Source organism: Pelobates fuscus, chromosome 13, assembly GCF_036172605.1.
Source record: "Pelobates fuscus isolate aPelFus1 chromosome 13, aPelFus1.pri, whole genome shotgun sequence".
In the NCBI taxonomy this organism is placed as follows: Eukaryota; Metazoa; Chordata; class Amphibia; order Anura; family Pelobatidae; genus Pelobates; species Pelobates fuscus.
Genome location: NC_086329.1, coordinates 81,169,048 through 81,189,503, shown reverse-complemented (window position 1 = coordinate 81,189,503; position 20,456 = coordinate 81,169,048). Strand labels below are relative to the sequence as shown.

The 20,456-nt window shown below is 41.0% G+C and overlaps 2 protein-coding genes across 3 annotated transcripts; both read right to left on the bottom strand.

The window, feature by feature from the left end:
- Positions 1 to 476: 476 nt before the first annotated feature.
- Positions 477 to 4,297, bottom strand: LOC134582554 (thiosulfate:glutathione sulfurtransferase-like). Of its 2 annotated transcripts, XM_063439228.1 has the most exons (5): positions 4,216 to 4,297; positions 3,432 to 3,584; positions 3,009 to 3,128; positions 1,840 to 1,999; positions 477 to 711 (listed from the first exon to the last, which is right to left on the bottom strand). In XM_063439228.1, exons 2-5 carry the CDS (start codon positions 3,520 to 3,522, stop codon positions 609 to 611), a joined length of 474 nt encoding a protein of 157 aa, XP_063295298.1. In that variant the 5' UTR covers positions 3,523 to 3,584; positions 4,216 to 4,297; the 3' UTR covers positions 477 to 608. The 2 variants fall into 2 exon arrangements, with proteins under 2 accessions (XP_063295298.1, XP_063295299.1); XM_063439229.1 differs by lacking the exon at positions 3,432 to 3,584 and having other exon boundaries at positions 4,225 to 4,291.
- An 11,466-nt stretch (positions 4,298 to 15,763) lies between these two features.
- LOC134582490 (thiosulfate:glutathione sulfurtransferase-like) lies at positions 15,764 to 19,655 on the bottom strand. Its single transcript, XM_063439127.1, has 4 exons — positions 19,554 to 19,655; positions 18,307 to 18,426; positions 17,248 to 17,407; positions 15,764 to 16,110 (listed from the first exon to the last, which is right to left on the bottom strand). The coding sequence occupies exons 1-4, from the start codon at positions 19,642 to 19,644 to the stop codon at positions 16,008 to 16,010; spliced, it is 474 nt and encodes a 157-aa protein (XP_063295197.1). The 5' UTR covers positions 19,645 to 19,655; the 3' UTR covers positions 15,764 to 16,007.
- Between the last annotated feature and the right edge of the window lie 801 nt (positions 19,656 to 20,456).

The window sequence follows — 20,456 nt, the reverse complement described above, 5'->3', positions numbered from 1 at the left end:
AGCCAGTAGAGGATGACTTAACCCTGCAAGGCAATTATTGCAGATTATAAAAACAGCAATAATTTCACTTGCAGGGTTAAGGGTGATGGTAGTTTGCACCCAGACCACTTCAATGAGCTGAAGTGGTCTGGGTGCCTACAGTGTTCCTTTAAGGGGTTAAGAACACAAAGTATATAATTCACAATCAATTTATAATGTACTGTATTTCTGTAGAAATGTCTTTTGTCGGGGTAGGGAGATCAGGACACAGACGACCTTCAATTTCTTATAATAAAAGTCACAAAACGTGAATTCTTGTATTTGATCCAAATGTGTTTTTTATATTATTTAATGTTTATGAAATATTTTTTTTTACAAGGTTCCTCATGGTTTATTTTAATGTTTATCACATAGATTAAAATAAAACATAAGAATATAAACCGTGAAAGAAACATTGCCTTTGGTTAAAAGAAACATGAGACCCGCACTACAAAAATAAAGAATAAAAAAAAAAAAAAAAGAAACATAAGACGAGCAGCATAAAGGTTAAAAAATGAGCAGCATATGGGTTCTGAATCCAGAGGTTATACCAGGAAACGGATCATCAATAATCCTTCAAGGATAAGAGATCAGTTCGAATTGGGAAGACCATGTCCGAAATGGCAAACATCCGTAGATAATTTTCCTTCTTTCTGGGACCATTCCTTGTATCCACCAACGAGGTTTTGAACACTAAGGGGAATAATAAGACCAATCAGCCCCTGTGTTTAAATAGTACAAATTTATTTACACCCTATGCATGCTCTATGTCTAACAGTCCTGTCGCATCTGCTGTTTGTCTGATCCCGATAAGCCATTCAATGGTTAGGATCAATTTAACTAGAGCAGCTAAATATTGGTTGGCATACTGAATCCGAAACTTGTATTTTACAGTGAAAATATAGTCTTTGGCGATTCCAATCCATTTAAATGGACCAATTGGTTTCAACAGCTAAAAGTTGCTGATGCATATTTTGTCCTCTCTGCAGCACTAATAACCAGTGGGCAAATCGTATTTAAAAAATAAAATAAATAAATAAAATAAAAAATATCTATATCTATATATATCTCTCCCTCCCCATGACCCCTGCCATCATATGCCATGAGTGAGGCAACACAGGATTAGCAATGTTCATGTGATGTGACCTTCACCAGTGGGGCTAACATTTAAATAAAAATGTGGGGATGAACAGGGTTTCCAAAGGAAATTTTACTGAGTATTTTTCATCAAGCATTCAACCCTTTTATCGGGTTCTGCTGCTAGAATTTTGTTGGGCGTTAAATACAGTCAAATGTGTTAAAATATTGTACGAAACCAGGTAATTGTTGACTGGGTTTTGCACAATATTCAACATAGGCATTAGTTAGATGCATTAAAAAGTATCAGTTTAAGCACCATGATCACTTTGCATTACAGAGCAGTACATGGTCGATGCAGTTCTGTGGGCCAACTCTTATTTCTGAGAGAGGCGTATAGCAGCAGAGAGTAAATAAATTGCTGTTGCTATAAGAGAGGCTACAAGGACTGTCAACCAAGGTATGGCTGCTATAATCTATAGAGAAGTTCCAATCATCCTGTGTGATGATTGTAGCTGTGAAAACAGGTCAGGAGTTGACAGGATAAGATTAGTGCCCACAGACCAGAATGTGATGCCCCTAATTGGAGCATCTCATTCAGTAAACATTGCACTGAGGCATACTTCTGCATTACAAATAATGTTAAAAGACTACAATGCTGCTCTGCTATAGTTGGTTTAAGTCTCATTGTAAATTGACACAATAAAAGATACATTAATCAGAAAAGATTAGCAAGAAACATACTGTTTGTATCCCAAAGAAGAAGCAATGTCTGCGGCCCGAGCTCCACGCCTTCCTGACTGACAATGAACAACAATGTTATCATCCAGCTTGGGTTTGTCAACCTTGAAGATCTTGGCAAATGTCTCAGGGTCCATCTTAAAAGCATCTTCAAACTCAGTGACTGAAACATGTAAAACATAATTTTCATTTTCATTTACACTTATCACTCCCTTCACAATTGTAAATTCATTTGTGTAAGCCACCCAGTAAATTGTAAGTAGTCAATATGTTTTAGAATGATTTGATGTCTTACCTGGGTTCCGCTTGATGCCGCTTCCACTAACACTGCTAATGACAGAGAGCTTCCATTAGCTCTCTGCAATATCTCATTGTCTCAGAGAGCCATCGGATTGTGGATCTGCAGGGCTTAGCTTAGAGAGAAAGCTTCCAGCTCTCTGAAGGCGGTAGAGACAGGGAGCATCACTAAGTAGACCCTATGTAAGAAGTCAAATTGTTCTAAAACTATTTGACTACTTACAATGTTGCTAATGGGGCTCCAGGACATTCCCGGCACCATAACCACTATAGCAGTTATGGTGCTTGGAGTGTTCCTTAATTATAATCTGAATAAAAATACCATTCAGTAACTAAATATCACATGGAGGGGCATAGTTTCCCCTCCACACATAACTAATGCTTTGTCTGGATAAGGTTGATTCATATTCTCACCCATCTCTCAAGATTCTAACCTATCCCTGGATGATATTTCCCGCATTCTGCCTCTTCCACCATAGTATTTAATGTTTCATCCACTCTCCATGGATTTTTGAAACATTTACCCACCCAAACATTTTGCCATGGTAATGAGTATCAAACCCGGTGATCCAGAGTGAAAGCATCACCGGGTTTATGTTCTGCTTTTTGCAAATTTTTGTTCAAAACCCCTGGGGAAATGTAACATTATTTTTTCCCAATTTTATGTCCACACAACAGACATGGACCTGGTGCTGCTTTGTCAAGCTAAATACTGGGCAGGTCAGAACCTAAACAAACCCGTCACATTAAGCAGTCCCAACCTGAGAGTTAGTCCAAGACCCTGTCACTTCTATTTATATCATGCATTGTAACATGTTAACAAGTGTGATATGCAGCCCATGAATTGGAAATTAAAATGTTAAACTAATACTTACTGGGAATATTTATGGCATTTGAGATTTTCCCATTTTGGACCTCCTCTGGTGTTCTTACATCAAATATCTGTGCTGTTCCTTGGGCGTTTAGCTTTTTCAGTTCATCAGATGTGATGGTGTCTAGTTTAAGAGAGATACAAACAGTTGAACATCTCATTGATGGTTTGTGAAGGGCCTGAATTAATTATCATAATCTCCCACAAATCTGAGGTAACTGATATAATACAAGGCAATTGAGATAAACTGAACATATGAGACTAGTATGTAAAAGACCCACATCATACAGTAACACAAGTAGGGAACTATATCATTATGGATCTATTCACTTAATAAATGTGTTAATACATTGCAAACCATCGTCAAAGAATCAATTCCAGAATCATTAACAGTTACTAAGTAAATCATTAGTGAATCATTATTAACAATGGGAGTGGTTTATGATGCTTGGTGGAAGAAGATCTAAGTCTAGTAATTGCTCCTCAGGGCCTGATGGTTGTAAGGCAGAGAATCTCATCTTTTCTGTGACTGGTGTCCTTGGGAACTTAAGTTCGCTGAATCATTCTGACAATTGTTTCTCTGCAGCACTTAGCTGAAAATACAACTTGTAGAAATATGATCCTTAACAGTTTTGCACAATACAGTCCCAGGTGTCAGAAATCTCTAGGAACATCTCAATGCCACCAGAATTAACTGCAATCAATGTTTTGGTAACATCTTCAACCTGCACACAATACTTCTCTTACATTACTACTTTTGTATTACGGAGTTTTGTCATGGCTAGGGCAGCACAAAACCAGGATACACCACTGGCTGCCCTGGTGAACGTCTCCCCCGTCACACCACTATCTGCACTCAGTGCTCGAGTCACACCACCAGCTGCTCTCACTGCCCACCCTCCCCCTCAGTCACACTATCACCTGCACTCACTGTCACTAGACTAGAGCATGCACTTGGTGACTTTTTTTTCCTGCTGTGACTGCCCCAGACACACCACTACCACCACTCACTATCACAGTAACACCAGAGCCTGCCCCAGTACCCCCATGGTAATACCAGCTTTCCCCCCAATCACCTCACCAGTAGCACTTACTGTCCCAGTCACACCACTAACTGCAAGCACTGCATTAAGTCATTTTCAAACCAGTATTCACTTTATTTACAGCCTCAGCCACACAAGCATTAACTGCCCTCACTGCTTCAATGACACCAGGGTTACCTGCACTCATGTTAACAGGTGAGATACAGTATCCAGCTGCCTGTCTTCCTGTAGAATGAAGCTGAGCAAAGAGGCTCCTCACCCTATACATCCTTTACTGACACTCCTCCCTCCTTGCAGAGATGCCCACCCACCTAGTCATTACCAATAGGGAGTCGGTCCTACAAGGCCTGGCTGAGACTGGAGGGAAGGACCCAAAAGGAGGGGTTAATAACTCTCTCAATAGCAAGATCAGGCAGCTGCCGTAATATTTACAGCCACATCAAAACATGGAAACTTCTTAAAATCAACCCACTAGCTGCCAAATTTAGGAACTTTTGTAAACATTAACCCTTTAGCAAACAAAGGAGATATATTGTGTATAATGTATAACTTGGAAATTTGTCCAGGGACAGGGCTGTTTGGACAACGTGTAGCTGACTTAACAATTTGTTCAACTAAAATGTAATTTATAAGAACAATGCACACTGTTCACAAAACGTGAAAGGATGCTGCCTGGAGATATTAACCCCTTAAGGACACAATTTGTGGAATAAAAGGGAATCGTGACGGAATATTTACATCATGTGTCCTTAAGGGGTTAACATTGTCTATTTGTTATTTGACTCTCTCCTCATTCTTTGCGTTCACCCACCAAACTAACAGATGGTTTATGTCATACAGTGATATGTCCGTGTTCGGGTCCGGGGTCCAAAAAACTTAATGTTCAGTACGTACCCGAACCGCCAATAGTCAACAATTATTTATTTATTTATTTTAGTTTATTGGACTGCAAGAAATGCACCGCAGGCTGCAAATGTACTATTTAGCACCAAAACAATTAGAATGTTTAAAATTGCGCTGTAACGTAGTATTTGATGCTTCTATTGACTCTCAGATATGAAGTGCACCCCACTAATGTACTAGTTTGCAGAATTCTTTCCTAATCTGTCGCTGAAAGCGGCAGCATCCTCTCTGTACACTAATAAGAACTCATGTGCGTGCAGCGCTACGCGACTCCAGCTTATATATAGAAGCTGGGTCACATGCTGCACTGGCCAATAACAGCCATGCCATTAGTAGGCATGGCTGTGATGGCTTCTTAGGGCACACGAGTCAAACACTTGTTGATTGGCTGCCTTGCAATCGCCAAACACCGAACTCCATCCCAAGCATACAGTGATATGTCCGTGTTCGGGTCCGGGGTCCAAAAAACGTAATGTTCGGTACGAACCCGAACTTTACAACTCTAATAAGATCTTGTTAAATGATCTGCACTATTGTCTCTGAATTATTAATTTCTGTGCTCTGACTTGATGACTGTTGGTCGCCATCTACTGGCCACAGAAGTATTTGCACAGTTTATATCTTTTGTTGTGGGAATAATCACCTAAATGTTGACTAGTAATGCTCTTCTTTCTATTTAAATAATACCTTTTGCAGTGCCTGCTGGAGTTGCTTTTGCACGTTGTTCTTGATATATGTCCAATTTGCACAAATGTTAAATGCAAAGTGGATGACCGAATCAATGGAGGTGGATTTGAGTTACAAATGGCTCTAGATTTAGGCCACACACAAGGCTCCATGATTCTATGAGACCCCATAATCTTCTGATTTCTCAAGCTTCCCTCATCAGCCTTTGCCCCATGATCAAATCCCCCCATTCCTCCTCATCCCTTATTCAATAGTTACAATTAGATTACTCACTTACAGACTCATTGTAAATTCCAATTTCAGAGAAAATGGGAGCTCAAATGCAGTTAACTTGTTGGTGTAAGAAAATAAATCAACTATAGGTTTACAAACAAAATCAATTTGTTGGAATACACAAGAAGAAAAACATTTTTAATACCTTAATGGATAAGGTGCATCTTCAAAACGTTGTAGAGGGAGTGATGGTAGTTGCAGTCCATGAAATAAGCAAAGGCAATAGCAGGAGATCCTTGAAATTGATCAAGCTCAGGCAGGCGTCAGCATTGTGATAGTGTAGTACAGGCTTCCCCAAACTCCGGGCCCCCAGATATTGCTGAACTACAACTCCCATGATTCTCAGCCTATTTCATTCATAAAATAATGGGAGTTGTAGTTCATCAACATCTGGAGGGCCAGAGTTGGAGGAAGCCTGGCTGTAGTATGAGAATAGACAAACAACATATAATCAGCAATCAAGTGATTTGTCAGGGCTCAGTCCGGTAATCAGAGGTTTGGAGAAGTCAGCAGAGTCGATATTTCAAGCAGGAGTTTGATTCACAAAAAAGTCAGCACCGAGGGAGCTTAGATTGCAACTTTGTATCACAAGGCTACAAAATAACCGAGTGACTTAAAGATGCCCTGGCTTCTCTATAATGTGTCTGAGCTTGACGTCGAGTGTAGGGGTGGAATTCCGTTTGCGATGATGTTGGGAACCGGACGTATCTTCGGAGGAGTTGAGGGTTTGTAAGTTCTGGCACTCATCAACCATTACCCATCCCCTTTAATGCACTTTACCGAAATCCCATTTTTCCCTTTACCTTAGCCACATAAACACCACATCACTTAAAATCAACCAGGAAATCAACCAGCACACCAGATTACAATAATTAAGGATCTACCACCTATATAAACTTGGACTTTGAAGAGGCACTGACACTTCTGAGTAAAGTGTGTATTGGAGCCCTTTTTACTTTGCATATATTTGTTGTAACCCCTTCAGGACGGAGTCAATAGTGCACGTTCTGATCAAAACAAAACGTAAACAAAAACTAGAATGTGCGCTATATGTCTGTTCACCCGCAGTTCCCCTCTTTCAAATTATATGCACCCACACTTATTATATATCATTTTGTTCAGGAGAAACAGGGCTTTAATTTACCATTAACTTTTCATATATGGAACATAATTTATTATGAATAAAATAAAAAAAACTGTGAGAATTTGTAATTTTTTTTTTAAATGTGTAGTTCCGCCTCACATTTTAGCTGTAAATGTCATAATACTGTTAGGTTTTACTGCAACAAAATGCACATATTTGTAATCAGCGATGTCTCACGAGTACAACAGTACCCCCCATTAACAGGTTTTATGGTGTTTTGGAAAGTTACAGGGTCAAATATAGAACGTTCCATTTTCAAATTGAAATTTGTCAGATTAGTAATGTTACCTTTGAGACGGTGTGGTAGCCCAGGAATGAGAATTACCCCCATAATGGCATACCATTTGAAAAAGTAGACAAGCCAAGGTATTGAATGTGGGGTATGTTTAGTCTTTTTTAGTAGCCACTTAGTCACAAACACTGGCCAAATTTAGCGTTCATAATTGTTTTTGTGTGAAAAAAGCAAAAAAACAAATATTTGGCCAGTGTTTGTGACTAAGTGGCTACTAAGAAAGACTGGACATACCCCACTTGCAATACCTCGGGTTGTCTACTTTTGCAAATGGTATGCCATCATGGGGGTAATTCTCATTCCTGGGCTACCCTACGCTCTCAAAGGCAACATAACCAATCTGGCAAATTTCAATGTGAAAAAAATTAAATGCAAGCCTTATATGTGACTCTCTAACTTTCCAAAACACCATAAAACCTGTACATGGGGGGTACTGTTATTCTCGGGAGACTTCACTAAACACAAATATTAGTGTTTAAAAACTGTAAAACGTATTACAACAATAATATAGTCCATAAAAGTGCCGTTCGTTTGTAAAAAATGCAAAAAACTTAACTTTTACTTAAAATATCATCGTTGTAATACAATTTACCAGTTTAAAACACTAATATTTGAGTTCAGCGAAGTCTCCCGAGTAAAACAGTACCCCCTATGTACAGGTTTTATGGTGTCGTGGAGAGTTACAGGGTCAAATATATTGCTTGCGAATTAAATTCTCTGCACTTTCTCCCTGTGTTGTCAGGCATGTCAATCAAATTTGAATTAATCAAATCACATAATTATATTAAAAGATTACTTAAATATACATGTAGAATTTTAATATATATACATATATATGTATTTAAATTCTACGTGTATACTAATGTAATCTTTTATGTAATTATATGTATTTATCTATATATATATATATATTTGCGGTTATTTGTATTTTATATATAGATATATATAGAATGTCATTCTAAGTGTATTTTATTACCAATATATATATATATATTAATAACAAAATACAGTTAGAATGAAATTACATATGAATATATAATTTATATTAAATTTTGTTTCAATATTTTATTTATTTATTTTATTATTTTATTCATTTATTATTTTAATTATACGTATATATATATATATAATATAGATATGTAGATCTATTATATATATAATATATATACATATTATATATATGTAACGTCATTCTAAGTGTATTTTAATGCTAATATATATACTTATATTAGTATTAAAATACACTTTGTATGATGTTACATATATATATTATATATATAATATATATACATATTATATATATATAAAAATATTTTATATTTATTTTTTAACATGTTTAATTAACTTTTTTATACTTTCCCACCAGCAGGGGGACTGTCTGATATTTTAGACAGCCCCCTTGCTGGCAGATCCATAGCCAGCTATAGGGGGCCATGTGATCGCTCTTTGAGGCGATCACATGGCCCCCGGGGGCCTCATTTGCCGTGGGAGGGCTGCCTGGGCTGTCAGGCAGCCCACCAGAAGAGGATCGCGGCGGAGGTAAGTATAACTTACCTCCTGGGGCTCAAAGCCGTTACGGCGTTCCATGCCGCCGCAACGGCTTTAAAGCCCATTATGATGGGGACGGCATGGAACACCGTAACGGCGTTAACGGGTTAAATGGACTCTCCAGTGCCAGGAAAACATATCATTTTCCTGGCACTGCAGAATTCAGCAGTGCCCCCCTCCCTCCCACCCCCCCTCCCATGTTGCTGAAGGGGTTAAAACCCCTTAAGTGACTTACCTGAATCCAGCACTGATGTCCCTCGGCGCTGGGTAAGGCTCCGTCCACGCTACTCCCGCGACGACATCAGCACATTAGACCTCCCCATAGGAAAGCATTATTAAATGCTTTCATATGGGGATTCCGGCGATGCTGGAGGTCCTCATGCATAGCGTGAGGACGTCCAATGTTGTTTAAAACACTTTTCGGGTTTAGAGAACGTGGAAGTCCCTCTATTGGCTGTCTAATAGCCACTAGAGGAGGACTTAACACTGCCAGGTAATTATTGCAGTTTCTAAAAAATGCAATAATTACACTTGCAGGGTTAAGGGTGATGGGAATTGGCACCCAGACAATTCCAATGGGCAGAAGTGGTCTGGGTGCCTGGAGTATCCCTTTAACTGAACTGAACTATATATATATATACATATATGTGTGTGTATGTATATGTATGTATGTAGAGATTGTAGCCGTATTAGTCCAGTGATGTAGATGTAAAAAACATCTGCATCACTGGACTAATATGTTTTTAATATATATATTATATATTTTATATATATATATATATATATATATATATATATATATATATATGTTAGAAGACCAATTGGCCTGAATTTGTGGGAGGAGTTATGACCCTATATAAACCCTACCACCCTACTTACCTTTGCCGTTCAAGCTGTTTTGACTGTCACCATAGTTACCTGCATTTCCTGTCAGCCGTTCCCGCCAAAATTCTGCAGCAAGCAAGCAAGCAGTCTCCCTCAATCAGCACCTACCGCAGACTACAGGGCTCGTCCACAGGCTGCACCATGGCTTTCCCGACTCGCTACCCGGCTGTCGAGCTTCCGAAAATGGCCGAAAGTGCGGTAACTGCCCCACAGGCCACTGGAGAAAAGCTGTGCAGACCGCGCCAACTAGGAGCGCCTTACCCCAGCCTCCTACTACCAAGACCGCAGACCGTCACCTGAGGCAGGCCCTGAAAAGCTGTCCCCTTGTAACAGCTAGGTCGCACCACTACCCGCACCTGGACAAGGTGATCTGTTCGGCACAAGACCTGCAATCACCCCACGACTGGGTCACACGACCACATCGACCTCCGGACACTGTGCCCTGCAGTATGTCATCAGGACCCAGTGGACTTGGAGAGACCTGCGGGGTGTATCCCCATGCCTAAGAAGAGGATGCCTACTAATAAACTTCCACAAAGTAAGCGAACGGAAGACATGAAAGGCACAAACCGCAGAACTCACCGCAGGCAGCCTCACCAAGGGACACTCTGGCGGCATTCACCGCTACATGGAGGGACATATATGCTAATAATGTCACAGCCAAACCTGCAATACACAGCGGTCTCAGGTAACACCTCAGGTAACACCCTGACACTCGCATTGGATGACCCAATGTGCCGTGATCTGCCTGGTGGTACTCTACTCTATTGTACTCTATTCTACGCTACTTTATGTTACTGCATCTTACTATACTTAGTCTGACTAATAGCCCTAGCTAAGATACTTACTGTATAAAAATGTATGTTCACCCAAGCAACTTATTAGCTGGTTAGGATGATGTACTATGCAGCATGCTATTAACCTAAGTCAGACATGTTAATTAACTTCTTGTAATCGTAACCCATGCTAATGTAACTCATATTTACTAACATTCTGATCTAAGCAACATTACTTTAACATTTTAAAATGTGCCGATAAGCTCAATGCTCCAACTGTTATGCCTGTAAATTACGCTCGGGGAATGCTATTGGGGCACCACGAGCTTGTATGTTATTTACTCAAAGCACAATAAAAATAAAGAATTAAAAAAAAAAATACACACTTCATCCACTACAGACACACTCTGCATTCACTATTCACACCACATCTAATACACACAAACACTGCATCCTCTACACAAAAACATACTCTGCATGCACTATACACACTGCATCTAATACACACAAACATCCTTCACTATACACACAGTACATCCACTACACAAACACACACTCTACCTTCACTATACACACTCTGCATTCACTATGCGCACACTACACGAACACTCTGCATTCACTATTTACTAATTCTGTTCTCCGTTTTCTATTTTTTATATGTGTGTGGATCAATATGGACTTTTGAAAATGGAATCTTTGAAGATACTCTCACAAGAGATAGGACTAAATCGCCAGATAACTGATTTTAAAGAATATGTGTGGATTCGTATTTTAACTGTATCAAATTGCTGCAAAACCGCACATGAAAGGAATGGAGCCGAAAGGATCATGAACACACAACACTCTCGGCTCTCCCTGGATAGTGGCATGAGAGGGAGGCGTGGACCGCACATGTCGTACCTGTGACGGCACACATGCACCGGCTCTCTGCCCGCCGTTTCTATGGTATTTAAACACGTATTGGGAACTCAAGGACACAGAACTGATTTACCCGGTTGAGGAAGCCACGCCATTAGTGGCGAAACGCATCCCGGATTTAGCATATTGATGCTTCTTTTATTTATTATTTTAAATTGTGTTAATAAAATGTTTTACTTTTCTTCACCGATCCTGGTTCCCAGTACTTAATCATCCACAGCAGGGAGTGCAGTCCTAAATCTGCACAATGCTTAAGAATTGAGTCATTATTTTATGACTCTACACTTGTAAGTACCCTGATGGGATTCTTTATTTCACATTAGAATTATAGCCAACAATACTGCGCAATCGTTTGTGCCTCTATTTTTCTTATTGAACAAGATCCATATCAGTAATAGGGGTGGGTGGCCTATACGGACCCAGAAACAATTCAAACCAGAGCTGGGTCCATAGCTCTTCGTTTGTGAGTGTATATATATCAGAACGAAGACGTGTTACCGTGTTACGTATGATCTATACTATGTTTAAGTATATGTTTGACATACCAGTTTCTTCCAAACAAAACAAAAAGATGATTAATTTTTATTGAAGCACTACATTATTTTCTTGTTTTGTATCTTGTATTGGTGATATTGTAAGGAATCACTTGAATGTTTAGCAGCTAATAAGAACAATTTACAAGGTGGTATACTGATATTTAAACTAATAAGCGCTGGTTCCGATTTACATTTTGGTATACTATGTGTGAGAGTGATGTGTTTGAGAGTGATGTGTGTGAGGTTGCTGTGTGTGAGGTTGCTGTGTGTGAGGGTGCTGTGTGTGATGGGTGTGAGGTTGCTGTGTGTGATGGGTGTGAGAGTGCTGTGTGTGATGGGTGTTTGAGTGCTGTGTGTTAATATTAGAAGGGATTGTGTGTTTGGGGGGGTAAAAAATAAAAATAAAATTAAGCAGGCATTAAATCCCCCCCTCCCTTCTTACCTTTAGCCTGGGAGGGGGGGACCAGCATGGTGGTACCAAGGAGAGAGGGGGGGGGACCGGCACTGGCACTCTCACATGATCCCTGGTGGTCCTAGTGGGTGAGTGAACTCCAGCCTGCGGGCTAGAGTTCACTCTCGCGAGATATGGTCGTTGCCCTAAGAAAGATAAGCTTCAGGCCGCCTGGCAGGGACCTTTACAGGTAGTGGAGCACATAAGCAACACTACCTACATTGTAGGGAAATGTTTAGATCAAGCCCAACTGAGAGGGTGGAGGACGTGGCTGCAGTGTGTGCCCCATCGTCCGACGTGAGGACCTTCCCCTACCTGACTTGCTCGCATCGTCCTTCGGTATGGTGGGACAGGTCCAGCTAGGGGAAAACCTAAGCCCGGTAGAAAGGGCAGAGGCCACCCAATCGCTTCAGGGATACTGGGACATGTTCTCCACGCTACCCAGGTACACCTCCGCTGCGGTCCACCAAGTTGAAACCCAGGGTGAAACCCCCCTACGGCAACAGCCCTACCGAATCCCTGAAGCAGTCAGGGCGAACATGAGGAATGAGATTCAGGAGATGCTAGAGCCAGGGGTCATAGAGCCCTCGGCTTCTCCAGTGGTGCTGGTACCCAAGCTAGACGGTACGACTCGCTTCCGTATAGATTACCGGAAATATAATGACAGGACCATTACAGATGCCTACCCTATACCCTGGGTAAACGAGTTGCTGTATTGCATGGCTGGAGGGAAGTACCTAGCTACCATAGATTTGAGTAAAGGTTATTGGCAAATCCTCTTGGAGTCGGCGGCCATTCCTAAGTCGGCCTTCGTCACCCTGTTTGGGCTATACCAGTTTAAGGTTATGCACTTTGGGATGAAGAACGCCCTGGCTACCTTTCAGAGGATGGCCGACAGGCTCCTAGAGGGATTTCAGGACTTTGCGTGTGCGTATTTAGATGACATAGCCATCTACAGCCGGACATGGGAGGACCACCTGAAACATTTATCTATGGTACTGAGGAGAATTCAGACTGCTGGACTCACTTTGAGGCAGAACAAGTGCCATGTCGGGATGTCCGAGGTACAGTATCTCGGCCGTAGGGTAGGTTCGGGCAAGCAGCATCTAGAACTCGCCAAACAAGTAGTGTGGTCCCCGGAGTGTGAGGCCGCTTTCCAGAGACTCAAAGCTGCACTGAGCGAGGCCCCTGTTTTGACCGCCCCAGATCTTACTAAAATGTGTCTTGTCCACGCAGATGCCTCCATGTTTGGGCTTGGAGCAGTGCTGAGTCAAGTGGGGGACGACGGAATGGAGCACACGGTGGCATACCTCAGCCGCAAACTAATAACCAGGGAGATCAGCTATGCCAGCATAGAAAAGAAAAGCCTGGCTCTTGTATGGGCTTTAAAGAAGCTACATCCCTATCTCTATGGTCGTACCTTCACCTTGATGACCAATCACAACCCCCTCATCTGGCTGAACCGGGTTGCTGGATAACCCCTGTTTGCTGTGCTGGAGCTTGGCTCTGCAGCCCTACGACTTTACCATGCAGTACAGGCCCGGTAGGCATAACGGCAATGGAGCTGGAGCCCTGATCGCTTTCCCCGGACATCTCCAAGCCAACCCATCAGGGTCTAGGCGGATATGCCGCACTATGGTGCTGGGGGGAGCAATGTGACAAAACTGCTTGATGCCTGCAGCAGAGCCTCGTTCATTCGTATGTTTCCCTTTGAAGACTACCCGACAACCAAGATAGTCCCCCCGCAGCCAATCCAAGATGTGATCATGATGACATTGTTGTACAGTAAACAAATGTGTGTTTTATGGCCATAAAAGTATTATGACATTCATAGGTAAAATGTCATGCAGAAGTTGGGAAATAACTTACCTAATTTCTAACACACTTTTTTTTTTTTTACATATTCATATTAAATTTTGTTTCATATATAAATATTTGATGTGAAATGTAAGCAATTTCCCCTGTACAAAATTATATATAAGAAGTGTGGGTGTATTTTATTATGAAAGAGGTAAATTATGGCTAAACAAACATATAGTTTAATTTAAAGGTTTTGTTTTTGTCAGAACTTGTACAATTGTCTCCATCCTTAAGGTGTTAATAAAGCAGTATATACCTAGTCTCACAGTTCGATTTTGTGCCATTTAGAAGTTAAAGGACCACTCTAGGCACCCAGACCACTTCAGCTTAATGAAGTGGTCTGGGTGCCAGGTCCAGCTAGGGTTAACTAATTTTTTTATAAACATAGCAGTTTCAGAGAAACTGCTATGTTGATCAATTACCGGTAGTTAAGCCTTCCCCTATTTCCTCTAGTGGCTGTCTCACTGACAGCCGCTAGAGGCGCTTGCGTGATTCTCACTGTGAAAATCACAGTGAGAGCACGCAAGCGTCCATAGGAAAGCATTATGAATGCTTTCCTATGTGACCGGCTGAATGCGCGCGCAGCTCTTGCCGCGCGTGCGCATTCAGCCGACGGGGAGGAACGGAGGCGGAGAGGAGGAGGAGAGCTCCCCGCCCAGCGCTGGAAAAAGGTAAGTTTTAACCCTTTTCCCCTTTGAAGAGCCGGGCGGGAGGGGGTCCCTGAGGGTGGGGGCACCCTCAGGGCACTCTAGTGCCAGGAAAACGAGTATGCTTTCCTGGCACTAGAGTGGTCCTTTAAATCACTTTGCCAAAAGGCAAACCCGTTTTCCTGGCATTAGAGAATACTGGAGTCCCCCCTTCCTCCCTCCCACCCCCCCCCCCCCTCATTCCTCGTCGCTGAAGGGGTTAAAATACCTTTAGACACTTACCTGAATCCAGCGCCAATGTCCCTCGACGCTGGATCAGGCTCCGCCCATGCTCCTCCCCGCCGACGCCCGCCGGGGAGACCTAATGCACATGCGGGGCCATGGCCGCACACACGCATTAGACCTCCCCATAGGACCGCATTCAATGCTTTCCAATGAGGATTCCGGCGATGCTGGAGGTCCTCATGCATAGTGTGAAGACGTCCAGCATCGTTAAGACGACCAAAAGTAGTCTAAGAAGCCGTAAGTCCCTCTTGTGGCTCTCTGGTAGACAGCCAGTAGAGGATGACTTAACCCTGCAAGGGAATTATTGCAGATTATAAAAACACCAATAATTTCACTTGCAGGGTTAAGGGTGATGGTAGTTTGCACCCAGACCATCAATTTATAATGTACTGTATTTCTGTAGACTCTGCTAAATGTCTTTTGTCGGTGTAGGGAGATCAGGACACAGACGACCTTCAATTTCTTATAATAAAAGTCACAAAACGTGAATTCTTGTATTTGATCCAAATGTGTTTTTTATATTATTTAATGTTTATGAAATATTTTTTTTACAAGGTTCCTCATGGTTTATTTTAATGTTTATCACATAGATTAAAATAAAACATAAGAATATAAACCGTGAAAGAAACATTGCCTTTGGTTAAAAGAAACATGAGACGAGCAGCATACAGGTTAAAAAAGGAGCAGCATATGGGTTCTGAATCCAGAGGTTATACCAGGAAACAGATCATCAATAATCCTTCAAGGATAAGAGATCAGTTCGAATTGGGAAGACCATGTTCGAAATGGCAAACATCCGTAGATAATTTTCCTTCTTTCTCAGACCATTCCTTGTATCCACCAACGAGGTTTTGAACACTAAGGGGAATAATAAGACCAATCAGCCCCTGTGTTTAAATAGTACACATTTATTTACACCCTATGCATGCTCTATGTCTAACAGTCCTGTCGCATCTGCTGTTTGTCTGATCCCGATAAGCCATTCAATGGTTAGGATCAATTTAACTAGAGCAGCTAATTATTGGTTGGCATACTGAATCCGAAACTTGTATTTTACAGTGAAAATATAGTCTTTGGCGATTCCAATCCATTTAAATGGACCAATTGGTTTCAACAGCTAAAAGTTGCTGATGCATATTTTGTCCTCTCTGCAGCACTAATAACCAGTGGGCAAATCGTATTTAAAAAATAAAATAAATAAATAAAATAAAAAATATCTATGTCTATATCTATCTCTCCCTCCCCATGACCCCACCCATCATATGCCATGAGTGAGGCAACACAGAATTAGCAATGTTCATGTGATGTGCCCTTCACCAGTGGGGATAACATTTAAATAAGAATGTGGGGATAAACAGGGTTTCCAAAGGAAATTTTACGGAGTATTTTTCATCAAGCATTCAACCCTTTTATTGGGTTCTGCTGCTAGAATTTTGTTGGGCATTAAATACAGTCAAAATGTGTTAAAAATATTGTATGAAACCAGGTAATTGTTGACTGCGTTTTGCACAATATTCAACATAGGCATTAGTTAGATGCATTAAAAAGTATCAGTTTAAGCACCATGATCACTTTGCATTACAGAGCAGTACATGGTCGATGCAGTTCTGTGGGTCAACTCTTATTTCTGAGAGAGGCGTATAGCAGCAGAGAGTAGATAAATTGCTGTTGCTATAAGAGAGGCTACAAGGACTGTCAACCAAGGTATGGCTGCTATAATCTAAAGAGAAGTTCCAATCATCCTGTGTGATGGTTGTAGCTGTGGATGAATGAAAACAGGTCGGGAGTTGACAGGATAAGATTAGTGCCCACAGACCAGAATGTGATGCCCCTAATTGGAGCATCTCATTCAGTAAACATTGCACTGAGGCATACTTCTGCATTACAAACAATGTTAAAAGACTACAATGCTGCTCTGCTACAGTTGGTTTAAGTCTCATTGTAAATTGACACAATAAAAGATGCTTAATCAGAAAAGATTAGCAAGAAACATACTGTTTGTATCCCAAAGAAGAAGCAATGTCTGCGGCCCGAGCTCCACGCCTTCCTAACTGACAATGAACAACAATGTTATCATCCAGCTTGGGTTTGTCAACCTTGAAGATCTTGGCAAATGTCTCAGGGTCCATCTTAAAAGCATCTTCAAACTCAGTGACTGAAACATGTAAAACATAATTTTCATTTTCATTTACACTTATCACTCCCTTCACAAATGTAAATTCATTTGTGTAAGCGACCCAGTAAATTAAGTAGGTTTTAGCTTCTTCTCAGTAGGACACAAATATTTACAGATTTACTAGAATCGACTGCCAAAGAAAAGACTTGTAGAGGTTCCTGAAAAAACACTAATTAAATGTGACTAAGCTATATACACAATTCCCTTAAAGAACCACTACAAGCGCTGTGATACCTACACCTCACTGTAGCAGTTTTGTTGCCCATAATTGTAAGTAGTCAATATGTTTTATAATGATTTGATGTCTTACCTGGGTTCCGCTTGATGCCGCTTTCACTAACACTGCTAATGACAGAGAGCTTCCATTAGCTCTCTGCAATATCTCATTGTCTCAGAGAGCCATCGGATTGTGGATCTGCAGGGCTTAGCTTAGAGAGAAAGCTTCCAGCTCTCTGAAGGCGTTGGTAGAGGCAGGGAGCATCACTAAGTAGACCCTAGGTAAGAAGTCAAATTGTTCTAAAACTATTTGACTACTTACAATGTGGCTAATGGGGCTCCAGGACATTCCCGGCACCATAACCACTATAGCAGGGGGTTTATGTTCTGCTTTTTGCAAATTTTTGTTCAAAGCCCCTGGGGAAATGTAACATTATTTTTCCCAATTTTATGTCCACACAACAGACATGTACCTGGTGCTGCTTTGTCAAGCTAAATACTGGGCAGGTCAGGACCTAAACAAACCCGTCACATTAAGCAGTCCCAACCTGAGAGTTAGTCCAAGACCCTGTCACTTCTATTTATATCATGCATTGTTACATGTTAACAAGTGTGATATGCAGCCCATGAATTGGAAATTAAAATGTTAAACTAATACTTACTGGGAATATTTATGGCATTTGAGATTTTCCCATTTTGGACCTCCTCTGGTGTTCTTACATCAAATATCTGCGCTGTTCCTTGGGCGTTTAGCTTTTTCAGTTCATCAGATGTGATGGTGTCTAGTTTAAAAGAGATACAAACAGTTGAACATCTCATTGATGGTTTGTGAAGGGCCTGAATTAATTATCATAATCTCCCACAAATCTGAGGTAACTGATATAATACAAGGCAATTGAGATAAACTGAACATATGTAGTATGTAAAAGATCCACATCATACAGTAACACAAGTAGGGAACTATATCATTATGGATCTATTCACTTAATAAATGTGTTAATAAGTTGCAAACCATCGTCAAAGAATCAATTCCAGAATCATTAATAGTTACTAAGTAAATCATTAGTGAATCATTATTAACAATGGGAGTGGTTTATGATGCTTGGTGGAAGAAGATCTAAGTCTAGTAATTGCTCCTCGGGGCCTGATGGTTGTAAGGCAGAGAATCTCATCTTTGGTGTGACTGGTGTCCTTGGGAACTTAAGTTTGCTGAATCATTCTGACAATTGTTTCTCTGCAGCACTTAGCTGAAAATACAACTTGTAGAAATATGATCCTTCACAGTTTTGCACAAAACAGTCCCAGGTGTCAGAAATTTCTAGGAACATCTCAATGCCACCAGAATTAACTGCAATCAATGTTTTGGTAACATCTTCAACCTGCACACAATACTTCTCTTACATTACTACTTTTGTATTACGGAGTTTTGTCATGTCTAGGGCAGCACAAAACCAGGATACACCACTGGCTGCCCTGGTGAACCCTCTCCCCCGTCACACCACTATCTGCACTCAGTGCTCGAGTCACACCACCAGCTGCTCTCACTGCCCACCCTCCCCCTCAGTCACACTATCACCTGCACTCACTGTCACTAGACTAGAGCATGCACTTGGTGACTTTTTTTTCCTGCTGTGACTGCCCCAGACACACCACTACCACCACTCACTATCACAGTAACACCAGAGCCTGCCCCAGTACCCCCATGGTGATACCCCCATGGTGATAGCTTTCCCCCCAATAACCCCACCAGTAGCACTTATTGTCCCAGTCACACCACTAACTGCAATCAATGCATTAAGTCATTAATGCATTAAGTCATATTCAAACCATTATTCACTTTATTTACAGCCTCAGCCACACAAGCATTAACTGCCCTCACTGCTTCAATGACACCAGGGTTACCTCTTACCTGCACTCATGTTAACAGGTGAGATACAGTATCCAGCTGCCTGTCTTCCTGTAGAATGAAGCTGAGCAAAGAGTCTCCTCACCCTAAACATCCTTTACTGACACTCCTCCCTCCTTGCAGAGATGCCCACCCACCCAGTCATTACCAATAGGGAGTAGGTCCTACAAGGCCTGGCTGAGACTGGAGGGAAGGATCAGGAAACGAGGGGTTAATGACTCTCTCAATAGCAAGATCAGGCAGCTGCCGTAATATTTACAGCCACATCTAAACATGGAAACTTCTTAAAATCAACCCACTAGCTGCCAAATTTAGGAACTCAATAAGAAATAACTCTTCAACAGTCAAATCTGTAACTTTTGCAAACATTAACCCTTTAGCAAACAAAGGAGATATATTGTGTATAATGTATAACTTGGAAATTTGTCCAGGGACAGGGCTGTTTGGACAAAGTGTAGCTGACTTAACAATTTGTTCAGCTAAAATGTAATTTTTAACAAGAACAATGCACACTGTTCACAAAACGTGAAAGGATGCTGCCTGGAGATATTAACCCCTTAAGGACACAATTTGTGGAATAAAAGGGAATCGTGACGGAATATTTACATCATGTGTCCTTAAGGGGTTAACATTGTCTATTTGTAGTGTCAGATTAGTATATGTAATCATACAAATGTAGCAAAAGGGATCTCAAAAATATCCATACCGATTTAAAATAATTATAATATGTACAAGCCTTATAAGGCTTCTCCTAAACCTAGGTAATAGTCTTGAATGATGGTAGCAAGGTAAAGAAAAAGTAAACACTGTAAATTATTATTATTATTATTGCTGGTATTTATATAGTGCCAGCATTTTCCGTAGTGCTTTTACAATATTATTAAAGGGGGACAATTACAAAAACTT